The sequence below is a fragment of the Salvelinus fontinalis genome, chromosome 19 (assembly GCF_029448725.1).
Source record: "Salvelinus fontinalis isolate EN_2023a chromosome 19, ASM2944872v1, whole genome shotgun sequence".
NCBI lineage: Eukaryota > Metazoa > Chordata > Actinopteri > Salmoniformes > Salmonidae > Salvelinus > Salvelinus fontinalis.
The window spans coordinates 1,123,438-1,138,662 of NC_074683.1; the positions used below are offsets into that span (position 1 = coordinate 1,123,438).

General features: G+C 44.4%; 1 protein-coding gene across 1 annotated transcript in view; it reads left to right on the forward strand.

Moving 5' to 3' along the window:
• LOC129816116 (DDB1- and CUL4-associated factor 6-like) overlaps nucleotides 1-13,734 on the forward strand; it is a 74,945-nt gene extending 61,211 nt beyond the window's left edge. Inside the window, exons 13-19 of the mRNA XM_055870273.1 lie at nucleotides 17-129; nucleotides 370-772; nucleotides 3,322-3,460; nucleotides 6,308-6,464; nucleotides 12,169-12,257; nucleotides 12,671-12,776; nucleotides 13,216-13,734. Of these exons, the coding sequence (XP_055726248.1) occupies nucleotides 17-129; nucleotides 370-772; nucleotides 3,322-3,460; nucleotides 6,308-6,464; nucleotides 12,169-12,257; nucleotides 12,671-12,776; nucleotides 13,216-13,274 (1,066 nt within the window). The 3' untranslated portion in view covers nucleotides 13,275-13,734. The remainder of the gene's footprint in view (nucleotides 1-16; nucleotides 130-369; nucleotides 773-3,321; nucleotides 3,461-6,307; nucleotides 6,465-12,168; nucleotides 12,258-12,670; nucleotides 12,777-13,215) is intronic.
• Nucleotides 13,735-15,225: the final 1,491 nt, after the last annotated feature.

Below are 15,225 nucleotides of genomic sequence, written 5' to 3' on the forward strand. Positions count from 1 at the left end.
CACACACACACTTTAGGAGCAGCAGAGCCTCCAGTTCCAGGGGCAGTGGAGGGCCCAAGCAGTCAGAGGCAGCAGGGGCCGTCCAGACCAGAGAGGGACCCTCGGCAGAGAGCTCTGCTTCAGCGCAGGGTGAGGACTAGAGCGGCCTAGTGGCCATGATTGTTACTGCACTCTGTGGGATACCATGTGTAGCACTGATCTGGTGGGCATGACTTCAAACATTGGAGGGTTTTATTCAGTGGGTCACACGAAAACAGCATTAGGTCCACTTAGTTTCTGACATATTGCCCTGACCTAGACAACTGTTTAGTTATTGAGCCTCATACTGACCACATCTCTCTCGCTTTCTCTCTCCTCCTTCAATACCAGCAGCTGCGGCTGGTTTAGAGCCCTCAAGCCGGAGCAGGGTTGCTGCTCCCCACACCGACCCAGTGTGTGAGGCTGGGGGTGCCTCCGCCGCCTCTTCCAGCACCCAGAGATACATGCCCACCCAGGCCCCAGCACAAGTCTCCTCTGTGGGGGAGAGTTTGACTGCCTCGCCCCTGGAGAGGAGCCAGGGTGTGGGTGCGGAGGACACCTCTGGGGGGTGCAGGAGAGAGCAGCCTGCTGGGGAGGGGGGGCATGGGGGTCCAACAGGACCAGGGGGGCAGGGGGTTCCAACGGGACCGGGTGGGCAGAGCCAACCCTCCCGTAGCAACCAGGATTCAGACGACAGTGATGACGACCCAATTCTTATTCCCTCAGCGAGGTACAGAGGAGGACAGGGACAGAGGTACGACTACAGCACGGCAGTTCATATACACACACACACACACACACACACACTATTTTGATGTATATTTTCTCCTTGTTGTGAGGACTCCTTTTCTCTTCTTCTGTGTGGTTTATTACGATGATGATTCTGCTATGCACATAGATCAAATTTCAGAGGATCAGCGGTAGGCGATAGGATGATCAGGTAACATCTGTGTGTTGACAACTAAAATATCTAACCTGCAAGGAGTGCAGTGCTCATAGAAAAACGTGTAACTTCCTAAACTACAGCTACCATGAGTCCAAGCAACCCCCTGAGACTACTGTACGTCTATACCTAGAAGGCGTGGTGTTTGTAGTTTTCACCAGCATTATTAAGCCTTGTGTGTGTGTGGGCACTGTTGCGAAACACTAATCGTGTGAGCATGCATATCCATGTGTGTATCACCACCACCATTTGCTAAGAGGAGAGCTATTAGCGTCATCATCCCTGGCAGGTACCTAGTGATATCACCAGGGTAACAGGCAACACCAGTGATGCAACAGCCAATGAATGAATGAATGAAGCCCTACAATCCCTGGAGAAAATGTAGATAATGCCTATTGGTAATATAGCCAGCTTAGACTAAGTGTAGTACTTAGCTTACTCATTGTTTGCACACAACAAGATTGATAGGATAAAGATGTGTACATACTGTATATATAGTGCATTCGGAAAGTATTCAGACCCCTTGACTTTTTCCACATTTGTTACGTTACAGCCTTATTCTAAAATTGTTGAACAATTTTTTTCCCCCTCAATCTACACACAATACCGCATAATGACAAAGCAACATTTTTTGCAAATGTATAAAAAATAAATAAAATGGAAATATCACATTTACATAAGTATTCAGACCCTTTACTCAGTACTTTGTTGAAGCACCTTTGGCAGCGATTACAGCCTCTAGTCTTCTTTGGTATGACGCTACAAGCTTGGCACACCTGTATTTGGAGAGTTTCTCCCATTCTTCTCTGCATATCCTCTTAAGCTCTGTCAGGTTGGATGGGGAGCGTCACTACTCAGCTATTTTCAGGTCTCTCCAGAGATGTTTGATCGGGTTCTGGCTGGGCCACTCAAGGACATTCAGAGACTTGTCCTGAAGCCGGTCCTGTATTGTCTTGGCTGTGTGCTTAGGGTCGTTGTACTGTTGGAAGGTGAACCCTTCGCCCCAGTCTGAGGTCCTGAGCGCTCTGGAGCAGGTTTTTATCAAGGATTTCTCTGTACTTTTCTCTGTTCATCTTTCCCTCGATCCTGACTAGTCTCCCAGTCACTGCCGCTGAAAAAACATCCACACAGCATGTTCCTGCCACCACCGTGCTTCACCATAGGGATGGTGCCAGGTTTCCTCCAGACGTTACACTTTCTTCGACCTCATGGCTTGGTTTTTGCTCTGACATGCACTGTCAACTGTGGTACCTTATGTAGACAGGTGTGTGCCTTTCCAAATCATGTCCGATCAATTGAATGTACCACAAGTGGACTCCAATCAATTTGTAGAAACATCTCAGGGATGATCAATGGAAACAGGATGCACCTGAGCTCAATTTCGAATCGGTATTTTGTTTTTTATTTTTTATTAATTTGCAAATATTTCTAAAAACCTGTTTTTGCTTTGTCAATATATGGGGTATTGTGTGTAGATGAGGGGGAAAAAAAGATGTAATACATTTTAAAATAAGGCTGTAACGTAACAAAATGTGGAAAAAGTCAAGGTGTCTGAATACTTTCTGAATGCACTGTACAAAACAATAAGAACACCTGTTCCTTCCATTACATCGACTGACCAGCTGAATCCAGGTGAAAGATACGATTCCTTATTGATGCCACTTGTTAAATCCACTTCAATCAGTGTAGATGAAGGGTAGGAGACCAGTTAAAGAATTATTTTTTTAGCCTTGAGACATGGAATGTGTATGTGTGCCATTCAGAGGGTGAATGGGCAAGACAAAAGATTTAAGTGCCCTTGAACGGAGTATGGTAGTAGGTGCCAGGCGCACCAGTTTGTGTCAAGAACTGCAATGCAGCAGTGTTTTTCACCCTCAACAGTTTCCTGTGTGTATCAAGAATGGTCCACCACCCAAAGGACATCCAGCCAACTTGACACAACAGTGGAACGCTTTCAACACCTTGTGAGTCCATGCCCTGACGAATTGAGGCTGTTCTGAGGGCAAAAAGGGTGGTGGGGGTGCAACTCAATACTAGGAAGGTCTTCTTAATGTTTTGTACACTCTGTAGATAGATAGATAGGCTACAATGAGAAGTCAAATAAGCACATTTCCCTATCTACAGTATATGTAGGGCTGTATAAGACAGGTGACGGTCAGTTAGCTTGGCATGTGGAGTATTTGCAGCTTGAAGCTGATTCTTTTCCCATGTGATGTTTTGGTCGCTTCAGTATTATCGGGTGGTGAATCAGCATGATGCCTAGTATTCACTTCCCTCTCTGCAGATATAGAGTGAAAGATATTAACTGTCAATACTGAATATAACTTGTGTGTGTCTGCGTCTTTCGGCGTGTGTCACAGACGCTCTGCTGCGGCCCGTATCCAGGAGTTGTTTCGTCGGAGGAAGGAGAGGAGAGAGATGGAGGAGAGCGAGACCCAGAATATCAGGAGACCTTCAGTCAAAATGGTCTACAAGGGACACCGCAACTCCAGGACTATGGTACGCTAATCTTCACTTCCTACTTCGGTTACTTCTGGTCCCTCTTTTACAGCTGATTCTAGATCAGCTCACTTCTACCTGAGCCCCTACTGAAAACATCATGCGAAGAGCAACAAACTCATCATGGGCCAGATATAGAGGAAGATTCTATTAGGACTCTCTGAAGAACTCTGACAATAATTGTTCAACATTAAAAAATAAAAGATTAAGATGAACAAAAGAACAGACACTGGACAGAGGAACTCTGCCTAGAAGGCCAGCATTCCGGAGTCGCCTACATTGTAGAATAATAATTGGCCCAGCATCGTTGGGTTTTGGCCAGGGTAGGCTGTCATTGTAAATAAGGACTTGTTAACTGACTTGCCTGGTTAAATAAAGGTTAAATAAAATAAAAAATACACATATGGAATCATGTCGTTACCAAAAACTGTTAGACAAATCAAAATATATGTTATATTTGAGTTTCTTCAAAGTAGTCATCCTTTGTCTTGATGACAGATTTGCACACTCTTGGCATTCTCTCAACCAGCATCTGGAGGTAGTCACCTGGAATGCATTTCAATTAACAGGTGTGCCTTGTTAAAGGGTAATTTGTGGAATTTCTTTCCTTAATGCATTTAAGCCAATCATATGTGTTATGACAAGGTAGGGGTGGTATACAGAAGATAAACCTATTTGGTAAAAGACCAAGTCCATATTATGGCAAGAACAGCTCAAATAAGCAAAGAGAAACGACAGTCCACCGTTACTTTAAGACATGGTCAGTCAATGCGGAAAATGTCAATAACTTTGAAAGTTTCTTCAAGTGCAGTTGAAAAAAAACATCAAGCGCTATGATTAAACTGGCTCTCATGAGGACCGCCACAGGAAAGGAAGACCCAGAGTTACCTCTTCTGCAGAGGATAAGTTCATTAGAGTTACCAGCCTCAGAAATTGCAGCCCAAATAAATGCTTCACAAAGTTCAAGTAACAGACACATCGCAACAGCAGCTGTTAGGAGAATGCGAGAATAAGGCCTTCATGGTCGAATTCCTGCAAAGAAACCACTACTAAAGGACACGAATAAGAAGAGACTTGCTTAGGCCAAGAAACATGAGCAATGGACATTAGACCAGTGGAATTCTGTCCTTTGGTCTGAGGGATCCAAATTTGAAATGTTTTGATTCCAACCACCGTGTCTTTGTGAGACGCAGAGTAGGTGAACGGATGATCTCTGCATTTGTGTTTCCCACTGTGAAGCATGGAGTAGGAGGTGTGATGGTGCTTTGCTAGTGATACTACTGGTGATTCATTTACAATTCAAGGCACACTTAACCAGCATGGCTACCACAGCGATACGCCGTCCCATCTGGTTCGCGCTTTTTGGGACTATAATTTGTTTTTCAACAGGACAATGACCCAAAACACACCTCCAGGCTGTGTAAGGGCTATTTGACCAAGGAGAGTGATGGAGTGCTGCATTAGATGACCTGACATCCACAATCACCCGACCTCAACCCAATTGAGATGGTTTGGGACGAGTTGGACTGCAGAGTGAAGGAAAAGCAGCCAACAAGTGCTCAGCATATGTGGGAACTCTTTCGAGACTGTTGGAAAAGCATTTCTCATGCAGCTGGTTGAGAGAATGCCAAGAGTGTGCAAAGCTGTCCTCAAGGCATAGGGTGGCTACTTTGAAGAATCTCTCATCTAAAATATATTTTGATTTGTTGAAACACTTTTTTTGGTTACTACATGGTTCCATATGTGTTATTTCATAGTTTCGATGTGTTCAGTATTATTCTACAATGTAGAAAATTGTAAAAATAAGGAAACCCTTGAATGACTGGTACTGTGTATATATACAGTGCATTCGGAAAGTATTCAGACCCCTTGACTTCCACATTTTGTTACGTTACAGCCTTTTTCTAAAATGGATTAAGTAAATATTGTCTATCGTCAATATACACACAATACCCCACAATGACAAAGTGAAAACAGTCAGACACTTTGCTATCATACTTGAAATTAAGCTCAGGTGCCTCCTGTTTTCATTGATCATCCTTGAGATGTTTCTACAACTCGATTGGATCCACCTGTAGTAAAATCAATTGATTGGAAATGATTTGGAAAGGCACACACCTGTCTATATAAGGTCCCACAGTTGGCAGGGCATGTCAGAGCAAAAACCAAGTCATGAGGTTGAAGGAATTGTCCGTAGAGCTCCAACACAGGATTGTGTCGAGGCACAGGTACCCAAACATTTCTGCAGCATTGAAGGTCCCCGAGAACACAGTGGCCTCCATTTTTCTTAAATGGATAAAGTTTGGAACCACCAAGACTCTTCCTAGAGCTGGCCGCCCAACCAAACTGAGCAATTGGAAGAGAAGGGCCTCGATCAGGGAGGTGACCAAGAACCTGATGGTTATTCTGACAGAGCTCCAGAGTTCCTCTGTGGAGATGGGAGAACCTCCCAGAAGGACAACCACCTCTGCAGCCACTCCTCAGTAGCCACTCCTCAGTAAAATGCACATGACAGCCTGCTTGGAGTTTGCCAAGTCTCTGATTTGTCCTTGAGTGGCCCAGCCAGAGCCTGGACTTGAACCCTTTCAAACATCTCTGGAGAAACCTGAAAATAGCTGTGCAGCGACACTCCCCATCCAACCTGATAGAAAAAAATGTATTTAATCAATTTTAGAATAAGGCTGTAACTTAACAAAATGTGGAAGAAGGGGTCTGAATACTTTCTGAATGCATTGTGTATATATACATATACACACACAGACACACTATATATAAGTATGTTTCGAGATGCTTTGAAAGCATTTAACGTTCATTTATCTACGCCAATGATTTGTGTGTTCTCTGTAGATTAAGGAGTCGTGTTTCTGGGGAAACAACTTTGTGATGAGCGGTTCAGACTGCGGACACATCTTCATCTGGGACAGACACACGGGGGAGCACCTGATGCTGCTGGAGGCCGACAATCACGTAGTAAACTGCCTTCAGCCACACCCCTATGACCCCAGTGAGTTGTATTTATTTTGTATTCCTTATTTTACCAGGTCCGTTGACTGAGAATACATTCTTATTTACAGCAATGGCCTAAGGAAAGTAACAAAACATAGTAAAAATAATAGTTAACATACACAATGTATAAGCATGCAAATGTTTTTTTATACAAACATAAGATCAAGCATAGAATCATAAGAAACAAACACATTCTCAGTGATTTCCACAACCAGTTGGAATAGCCAGCCAATTAGTAAAAGTAGCCAACCATGCTTCCAGGGCCCGTGTTAAGAAATGTATGCCGAACAATCTCTGTTTTAGTGGCCTCTGGTACATTCCAATGCTAGATTGTCTTTTCAAACTGCAACTACCAGAAAATAACACTGATTAAATTGTTCACACTTTTACAGTGTTAGTTTTATCAGCTGTTGTACAATATGATATAAAACACAGGATAAACGTAATTTTGACTGCACTCGGCACTTAAATAGTCCTTAAGAGTCTGCTGACTTCCACAGGCTTCAGGCTTCCTTGAAGAGGTATTTTGTCAGCTATCTGCAATACAGGTATGATTGAAGAATGAAGCAGGTGTTAAACATGGACTTTGCTACACAGAAAGTAGCAATTGACTACTCCGTTGTCAACACTTTGATTTAAATCAGTAGACCTATATCAATATATTTTAAAACAATTCAATCTGTTTTCTTTTGTCATATTTTGGACCAGAGTGAGGCGCACTCTCCACTGCAATGAGAAGAATTCCACCGTCTTCATTGAATGTTTTCCTAAGTTATCTGCAGATAATCGCCCAAAAGACTACCAGTATGCAAATTAGGAAGCCAAATGAACGGCTCTTACCGATGCGATTTCGGTAGGCTACTGACAAGTAATTTACTTTAATGTTACTGTCTGGCAAGTCCTGATGGACTACATTTCGAAAATACTATATTCTATATTTAGGTTACTTGTACCGATGCGATACCATGGACATATAATTATGTTGTATGATTTATGGATGGCAAAGATATGAGATCGACTTTATTCAGTCTGTTCAACACATTTCATATACTACATGCATACACACACACACACGATAACATACGCACTATACATGGATTCAGTACTGTAGATGTGTGGTAGTGGTGGAGTAAGGGCCTGAGGGCACACAGTGTGTTGTGAATGTATTGTAATGTTTATTAAAATTGTATAAACTGCCTTAATTTTGCTGGACCCCAAGAAGAGTAGTTGCTGCCTTGGCAGGAAATGGGGATCCATAATAAATACAAATATTAAAGCTTGCTGTTTGTCAATCAAAGCACAGTAAATAGCTCCGTGGCTGCATATGAAACACGCCAGGGTCCAACGTTAACTTTTTTCCTCAGTGGCCCGGTTCGGCCAGTTGGCCAAAAATACACTGACCCGAACAGCATTTCTACTTTCCCAGACATGGTGTAATTCTTAAATGCATTGGGGTCATGTAGGGCCTATAGGTTGGTGGCTAGTCTCAGACGATCCCGCTCGTGATGACGCCGGATGTGGAGGTCATGGACTGGCGTGGTTACACGTGGTCTGCAGTTGTGAGGCCGGTTGGACATAGTGCCAAATTCTCTAAATCGACGTTGGAGGCGGCTTATGGTAGAGAAATTAACATTCAATTATCTGGCAACAACTCTGGTGCACATTCCTGCAGTCAGCATGCCAATTGCACGCTCCCTCAAAACTTGAGACATCTGTGGCATTGTGTTGTGACAAAACTGCACATTTTAGAGTGACCTTTTATTGTCCCCATCACAAGGTGCACCTGTGTAATGATCATGCTGTTTAATCAGCTTCTTGATATGCCACACCTGTCAGGTGGATGTATTATCTTGGCAAAGGAGAAATGCTCACTAACAGGAAATAAGCCTTTTGTGCGTATGGAAAATGTATAGGATCTTTTATTTCCAGTCATAAAACATGGGGCCAACACTTTACATTTTGCGTTTATATTTTTGTTCAATTTAGCTGGGTCGCCCCTTCCTGCCGCTAGGGGTCCACCGCCCTGCAGCGCCCCAACCCAACACACCCCACTCAGCTTTAGGATCTTACTGAGACATTCATTATTGGTTTCAGGTGTGTTAGGCCAAGGCGACTACCCACAGGACGTCAGACCCACAGGGCCAGGACTGAGCAGCCCAGCAGCTAGGGATTGCCTAAATAGGTATCTCCCCTGATGTGGGCATGTTTTCAATACAGACTCCTTCTGTCGTACTGTATTCCATATAAGGCATCCAGACTTTATGCAGATTTTCCAGCATACGACTAATCTTGTAATTAATCCAATCTAGTGATACATAACTTGACATTTCTGTTATCCGTTGTGACATTGTGGGAGGATAACCAACCTTCCAATTAATGGCAATGCATTGCTTAGTTGCTATAAATTCTATCTTAGAGTTTCTTCTAATGTCTCCAGTATCAAAAGGGCTGCAGGAGGTATCTCAGATTTGAAGGATTCTTTCCCGCTGATGAAAGACAAGGGCCATAGGTTTCGAAAGCTGTATCGCAAGCGAGGATTGTTGACATTGCTAAACGTTAAAAGACAGTGATGGGATTGTAGTTCACATGTTGCTCCCAGCCTATAGACAGAAACTTAAACAGGAAACGCCTGTGCTCAGGTCTGTTCAACGCTGGTCCGACCAATCGGATTCCACACTTCAAGATTGCTTCGATCACGTGGACTGGGATATGTTCCGGATAGCCTCAGACAACAACATTGATGTATACGCTGATTCGGTGAGCGAGTTTATTAGCAAGTGCATCGGTGATGTTGTACCCACGGTGACTATTAAAACCTTCCCTAACCAGAAACTATGGATTGATGGCAGCATTTGCGCAAAACTAAAAGTGCGAACCACTGCTTTTAGTCATGACAAGGCGACCGGAAACAAACAGCTTAGCTATTCCCTCCGCAAGCCAATCAAACAAGCTAAGCGTCAGTATAGAGACAAAGTAGAGTCGCAATTCAACAGCTCAAACACAAGACGTATGTGGCAGGGTCTACAGTCCATCACGGATTACAAAAAGAAAACCAGCCCCGTCGCGGACACAGACGTCTTGCTCCCAGACAAATTAAACAACTTCCTTGCTCACTTTGAGGACAATACAGGGCCACTGACACGGCCCGCTACTAAAACCTGCGGGCTCTCCTTCACCTTGGCCGACGTGAGTAAAACATTGAAACGTGTTAACCCTCGCAAGGCTGCCGGCCCAGACGGCATCCCTAGCTGCGTCCTCAGAGCATGCGCAGACCAGCTGGCTGGTGTGTTTACAGACATATACAATCAATCCCTATGCCAGTCTGGTGTTCCCACATGCTTCAAGAGGGCCACCATTGTTCCTGTTCCCAAGAAAGCTAAGGTAACTGAGCTAAACGACTACTTCCGTCATCATGAAGTGCTATGAGAGACTAGTCAAGGATCATATCACCTCCACCCTAGACTCACTCCAATTTGCTTACCGCCCCAATAGGTCCACAGACGACGACAATCGCAATCACACTGCATACTGCCCTAACCCATCTGGACAAGAGTAATACCTATGTAAGAATGCTGTTCATCGATTACTGCTCAGCATTTAACACCATAGTACCCTCCAAACTCGTCATTAAGCTCGTGACCCTGGGTCTTGACCCCGCACTGTGCAACTGGGTCCTGGACTTCCTGACGATCTGCACCCAGATGGTGAAGGTAGGAAACAACAACTCCACCCCGCTGATCCTCAACACTGAGGCCTTACAATGGTGCGTGCTCAGCCCTCTCCTGTACTCCCTGTTCAGCCATGACTGCGTGGCCATGCACGCCTCCAACTCAATCATCAAGTTTGCAGACGACACTACAGTGGTAGGCTTGATTACCAACAATGATGAGACGGCCTACAGGGAGGAGGTGAGGGTCCTCGGAGTGTGGTGTCAGGAAAATAACCTCACACTCAACGTAAACAAAACAAAGGAGCTGATCGTGGACTTCAGGAAACAGCAGAGGGAGCACCCACCTATCCTCGGCGTACACATCACGGACAAACTGAAATGGTCCACCCACACAGACAGTGTGGTGACGAAGACGTAACAGCGCCTCTTCAACCTCAGGAGGCTGAAAAAATGTGGCTTGTCACTGTGAGTGTTTTCAAACTTTTACAGATGCACAATCGAGAGCATCCTGTCGGGCTGTATCACCGCCTGGTACGGCAACTGCTCCGTCCACAACCGTAAGGCTCTCCAGAGGGTAGTGAGGTCTGCACAACGCATCACCAGGGGCAAACTACCTGCCCTCCAGGACACCTACACCGCCCGATGCCACAGGAAGGCCAATAAGATCATCAAGGACAACAACCACCTGAGCCACTGTCTGTTCACACCACTACCATCCAGAAGGCGACGTCAGTACAGGTGCATCAAAGCAGGGACCAAGAGACTGAAAAACAGCTTCTATCTCAAGGCCATCAGACTGTTAAACAGCCATCACTAACATTGAGTGGCTGCTGCCAACATACTGACTCAACCTCTAGCCACTTTAATAATAAAAAATTGGATGTAATAAATGTATCACTAGTCAATTTAAACAATGCCACTTTATATAATGTTTACATACCCTACGTTACTCATCTCATATGTATATACTGTACTCTATACCATCTACTGCATCTTGCCTATGCCGCACGGCCATCGCTCATCCATATATTTATATGTACATATTCTTATTAATTCCTTTACACTTGTGTGTATAAGGTAGTTGTTGTGAAATTGTTAGATTACTTGTTAGATATTACTGCACGGTCAGAACTAGAAGCACAAGCATTTCGCTACACTTGCATTAACATCTGCTAACCATGTGTATGTGACCAATAAAATTTGATTTGAGGTAGTCATGGGCGATGCAAATTGCTTAAAACTGTAGGGAGAAGGCAGAATGCCACCTAGAGTTTGAGAGCTAGCTAGAGGCTAGAGCTGAACTGCCTGTGGTAGCTACTAGCTAGCTAATTCATTCACTTCAGTCGAGAGGGGGTGAAACATTAGCTAATGTTACATATCTGTTACACTACTAGCTCAGCACTGGGAATAAACACTAGTTTCGTTTTTTTTTCTGTTAAGTCAAACAGCAGTTACTTTGCCAGCTACATCAGTCAACTAAAGAGTAGCCAGTTTCTGCTCTGCTTGTTTTTACAACTTGGAGAAAGCGCGCAACACATACACACTGACAGCAGCTGCCTCTGTTCAACTCTCCCCCTTGGCAGTCTTAAGGCAGCCTTTCGGCAGCGTTGCCTTCACACAGCTTGTCCGCAAGCTCTGGTGTCCATCCTGTCCTAAATCTCAGCCTACCCAACCACTCTTAGGCATACGCATTGCAATAACAGTGTAGCACACACCTACCATAGTTTTACCCCTACATCTAGTCTTACAGATACACCTCAACCACACCCCTGCGACCCCAGTAACACACACACCTACCCTTGTCTCACCACTACACCCACACCCCTACGATCCCAGTGAGTTTGTTTAGCTACATCTTCAGCCTTGTGTAGAGAGCCAATAACATCGCACACCCTACCTGATTCAGAGGGGTTGGGGTAAATGCGGAAGATGCATTACAGTTGAATGCATTCCGTTGTACAACTGACTAGGTATCCCCCTTTTACTGTATCGTACCTTATTGCCAATAGTTTGCGTCTCCTGTCTGTTCCAGTTCTTGCCTCGTCAGGGATTGACTACGACATCAAGATTTGGTCACCTCTGGAGGTGTCGCCATCGTTTAACAGAGTCCTAGCTGACGAGGTATGTTTGGTAAATTATTTAGACTGTAGACAAGTAGACTGGGGTGCACTTCTGTCATCCAGTAGAGGGAGTGGATTCCCCACTGTGTGGGACTTCCCCTCTTCTCCATGAGCTGTCACAACAGCTGACTGGAGACGCCTTGCCCCAGGAGGCTTACATATCCCTCCCTGTTCTCTTCTCTCTATTCTCCCTCCTCCTCCCCATGCCCTCTTCTTTCTCTTTCTCCTTCTTCACCCCTGCTCCCTCTCTCACCAGTCCCACTCCCAACTCGTCAGTGATAGAAACCACATTCATTCTCTTTGATGCTTCTGACACAACAGAGATGATGAATTCAGAGGTCAACTACAAGGTTCACTGGTATATTTCACTTTCTTTCACCCTCTCTCTTTCTCTCACACTTATTCTCTCTGTAGGTGATCACGCGTAACGAGTTGATGCTAGAGGAAACCAGGAACACCATCACAGTCCCTGCATCCTTCATGCTGCGAATGCTGGCCTCCCTTAATCACATAAGAACGGGTACATATGCTCATTCACTCAGTTACATTTTGCTCGTAGTTTAGTGATATTAACTATATTTTGTGGCTTTTGCGAATTGGTTCAAATGGTCGTTTGAAAAGCAGTTGGCCATTGAACCAATAGAAAGTGCATGTGGAAGTATTTATGTTCTTATCGATGTACTTTGGGACCCTTGAGCCTGGGCTGAGTAAACCGCTTACCACCTGGAGATTAACTGGTTCATTCACTCAATTACCAGCACCCAGTTATGACGCTTCCACTACAGACCTCACATGCTAGGTACAGTAGGGAATGGGATCTAGGTTGCGTTCATTAGGCACAAAATGGAAGAAAACCGTCTGAAATAGGGTAGAATTACCTGGACATTTTTGTTTTCTGTGTGCCTTAATGAACATAACCTAGGGGTTTATTACACACCTTTTTTCCTTCCTTTCCTCAGATCGCTTGGAGGGCGACCGCTCAGAAGGTTCTGGACAGGAGAACGAGGATGAGCAGTAGCTGCTCAGATGCCATTTTATTTGAAAAATAAAACAAGAACACTTTTCTTTTGCTCTAAAAAGCACTTGAAGATCTTGAGATTTGTACAAGTATTATGTAGAATATTTCCTTTTCTGAGCATAAGTTACATTTGTAGCCCTCTTCTTTTTTAAGACGACTTTCTTACTGGTGTGTCTGTATGAGAACTGCATCGAGAAAAATAACTGTGTGAATGCAAGCGCAAAGCCAGGCAATATATATAAAGTGGGGAATATTATTTAGATGACTGGTGCGTGAGGATGTTTAAAGTGCAATATTATTTTTGTCAGGAGCAAATGAGCTTTGATCAGTGTTACGGTGTGACATTTCTTATTTGTAGTGCAAGGCTGAGAACTCATGTTTATATACTGTACTTGCAGTTGTGCATGTAAACATAAGAATTATGCTTTAAATAAACCATGTTGTTGTTGAAAAATGTCTACATATGCCTGTCTTGTGATTCTGTCCTGTAACAGTTATTACACAGAACAGCTGAACTCTCCTCTCGGCGTTGTTGAAGGATCCACGCAACAGTTTAGGGATCCTGAATGTCGCCCAGGTTACAGGACAGATGGCTTGTGTAGCTGTTGGCTGAAGCACGAACACAGAATGGCCCGTTTACTCCATAACGTATAATTCATTTTAAAAGAGAGGACTCTATATAATGGAATAGAGAAAGCGACTGGTAGCAGGATTAATAATCGTGCAAACAAGGCTGAAAAGTGACTGGTAGCAGCAATATAGAAATACTTATACAGTGTAGAAAACATTAGGAACACCTTCCTAATATTGAGTTGCACCCCTTTTGTCCTCAGGACAGCTTTAATTCGTTGGCATGGACTACAAGGTGTCGAAAGTGTTCCACAGGGATGCTGGCCCATGTTGACTCTAATGCTTCCCACAGTTGTGTCAATTTGGCTGGATGTCCTTTGGGTGGTGGATCATTATTGTTGCAGCTATTGACACTCAAACCGGTGTGCCTGGCACCTACTACCATACCTCATTCAAAGACACTTAAATATTTTCTCTTGCCAATTCACCCTCTGAATGGCACAGATACACAATCCATGTCTCAAGGCTTAATACTTATTTAACCTGTCTCCTCCCCTTCATCTACACTGATTTGAAGTGGACTTAACAGGTAACATCAATAAGGAATCATAGCTTTCACCTGGTCAGTCTGTCATGGAAAGAACAGGTGTTCTTAATGTTTTGTACACTATATACATGAAAATAGAAGTGGCCGGTAGCAGGATAACAGATGGATATTAATATATACAGGTGAACAGGAGTAATAGGAATCAGAAGCAGGATAGCATGGATATGTACTAATGGCAATCAATGAAAAGCAGTGTAGTGGTAGTAATACATCTAATCAATAATCATTTTAGCAGAAGTGTAGGTGTGAGGGGATGGCCAGGGGATGGAGTCTGTTGGTCTGAGCCTTGATGCACCGTTATCGTCTGAGAGCATGGAGAACAGTCCATGTCTCAGGTGGCTGGAGTCTTTGGACATTTTTCGGGCCTCTCTAAGACTACCTGGCATGTACATCCTGGCTGGTTGGGAGCTCACCCTCAGTTATACGCTAGGCCGTCCGCACCACCCTCTGTAGGGCCTTCCGGTCAAGGGGCGCTGCAGTTGCCATACCAGGGGGATACAACCAGTTAGGATGCTCTCGATAGGCACTTTTACAGCTGCTCTAAGGATCTGTGCTAAATCGTTTCAGCCTCCTGAGGGAGAAGAGGCACTGCTGTGCCTTCTTCATGACTGTGCTGGAGTGAGAGGACCAGTCATCAGTGATGTGGACACCAAGGAACTTGAAGCTCTTGACACTCTCCACTGCAGCCCTGATGTTGATGGGGGTGTGCACCCGCTCCTGTTTCCTGAAGTCCGCAATCAGCTCCTTGGTCTTGCTGACGTTGAGGTTGTCCTG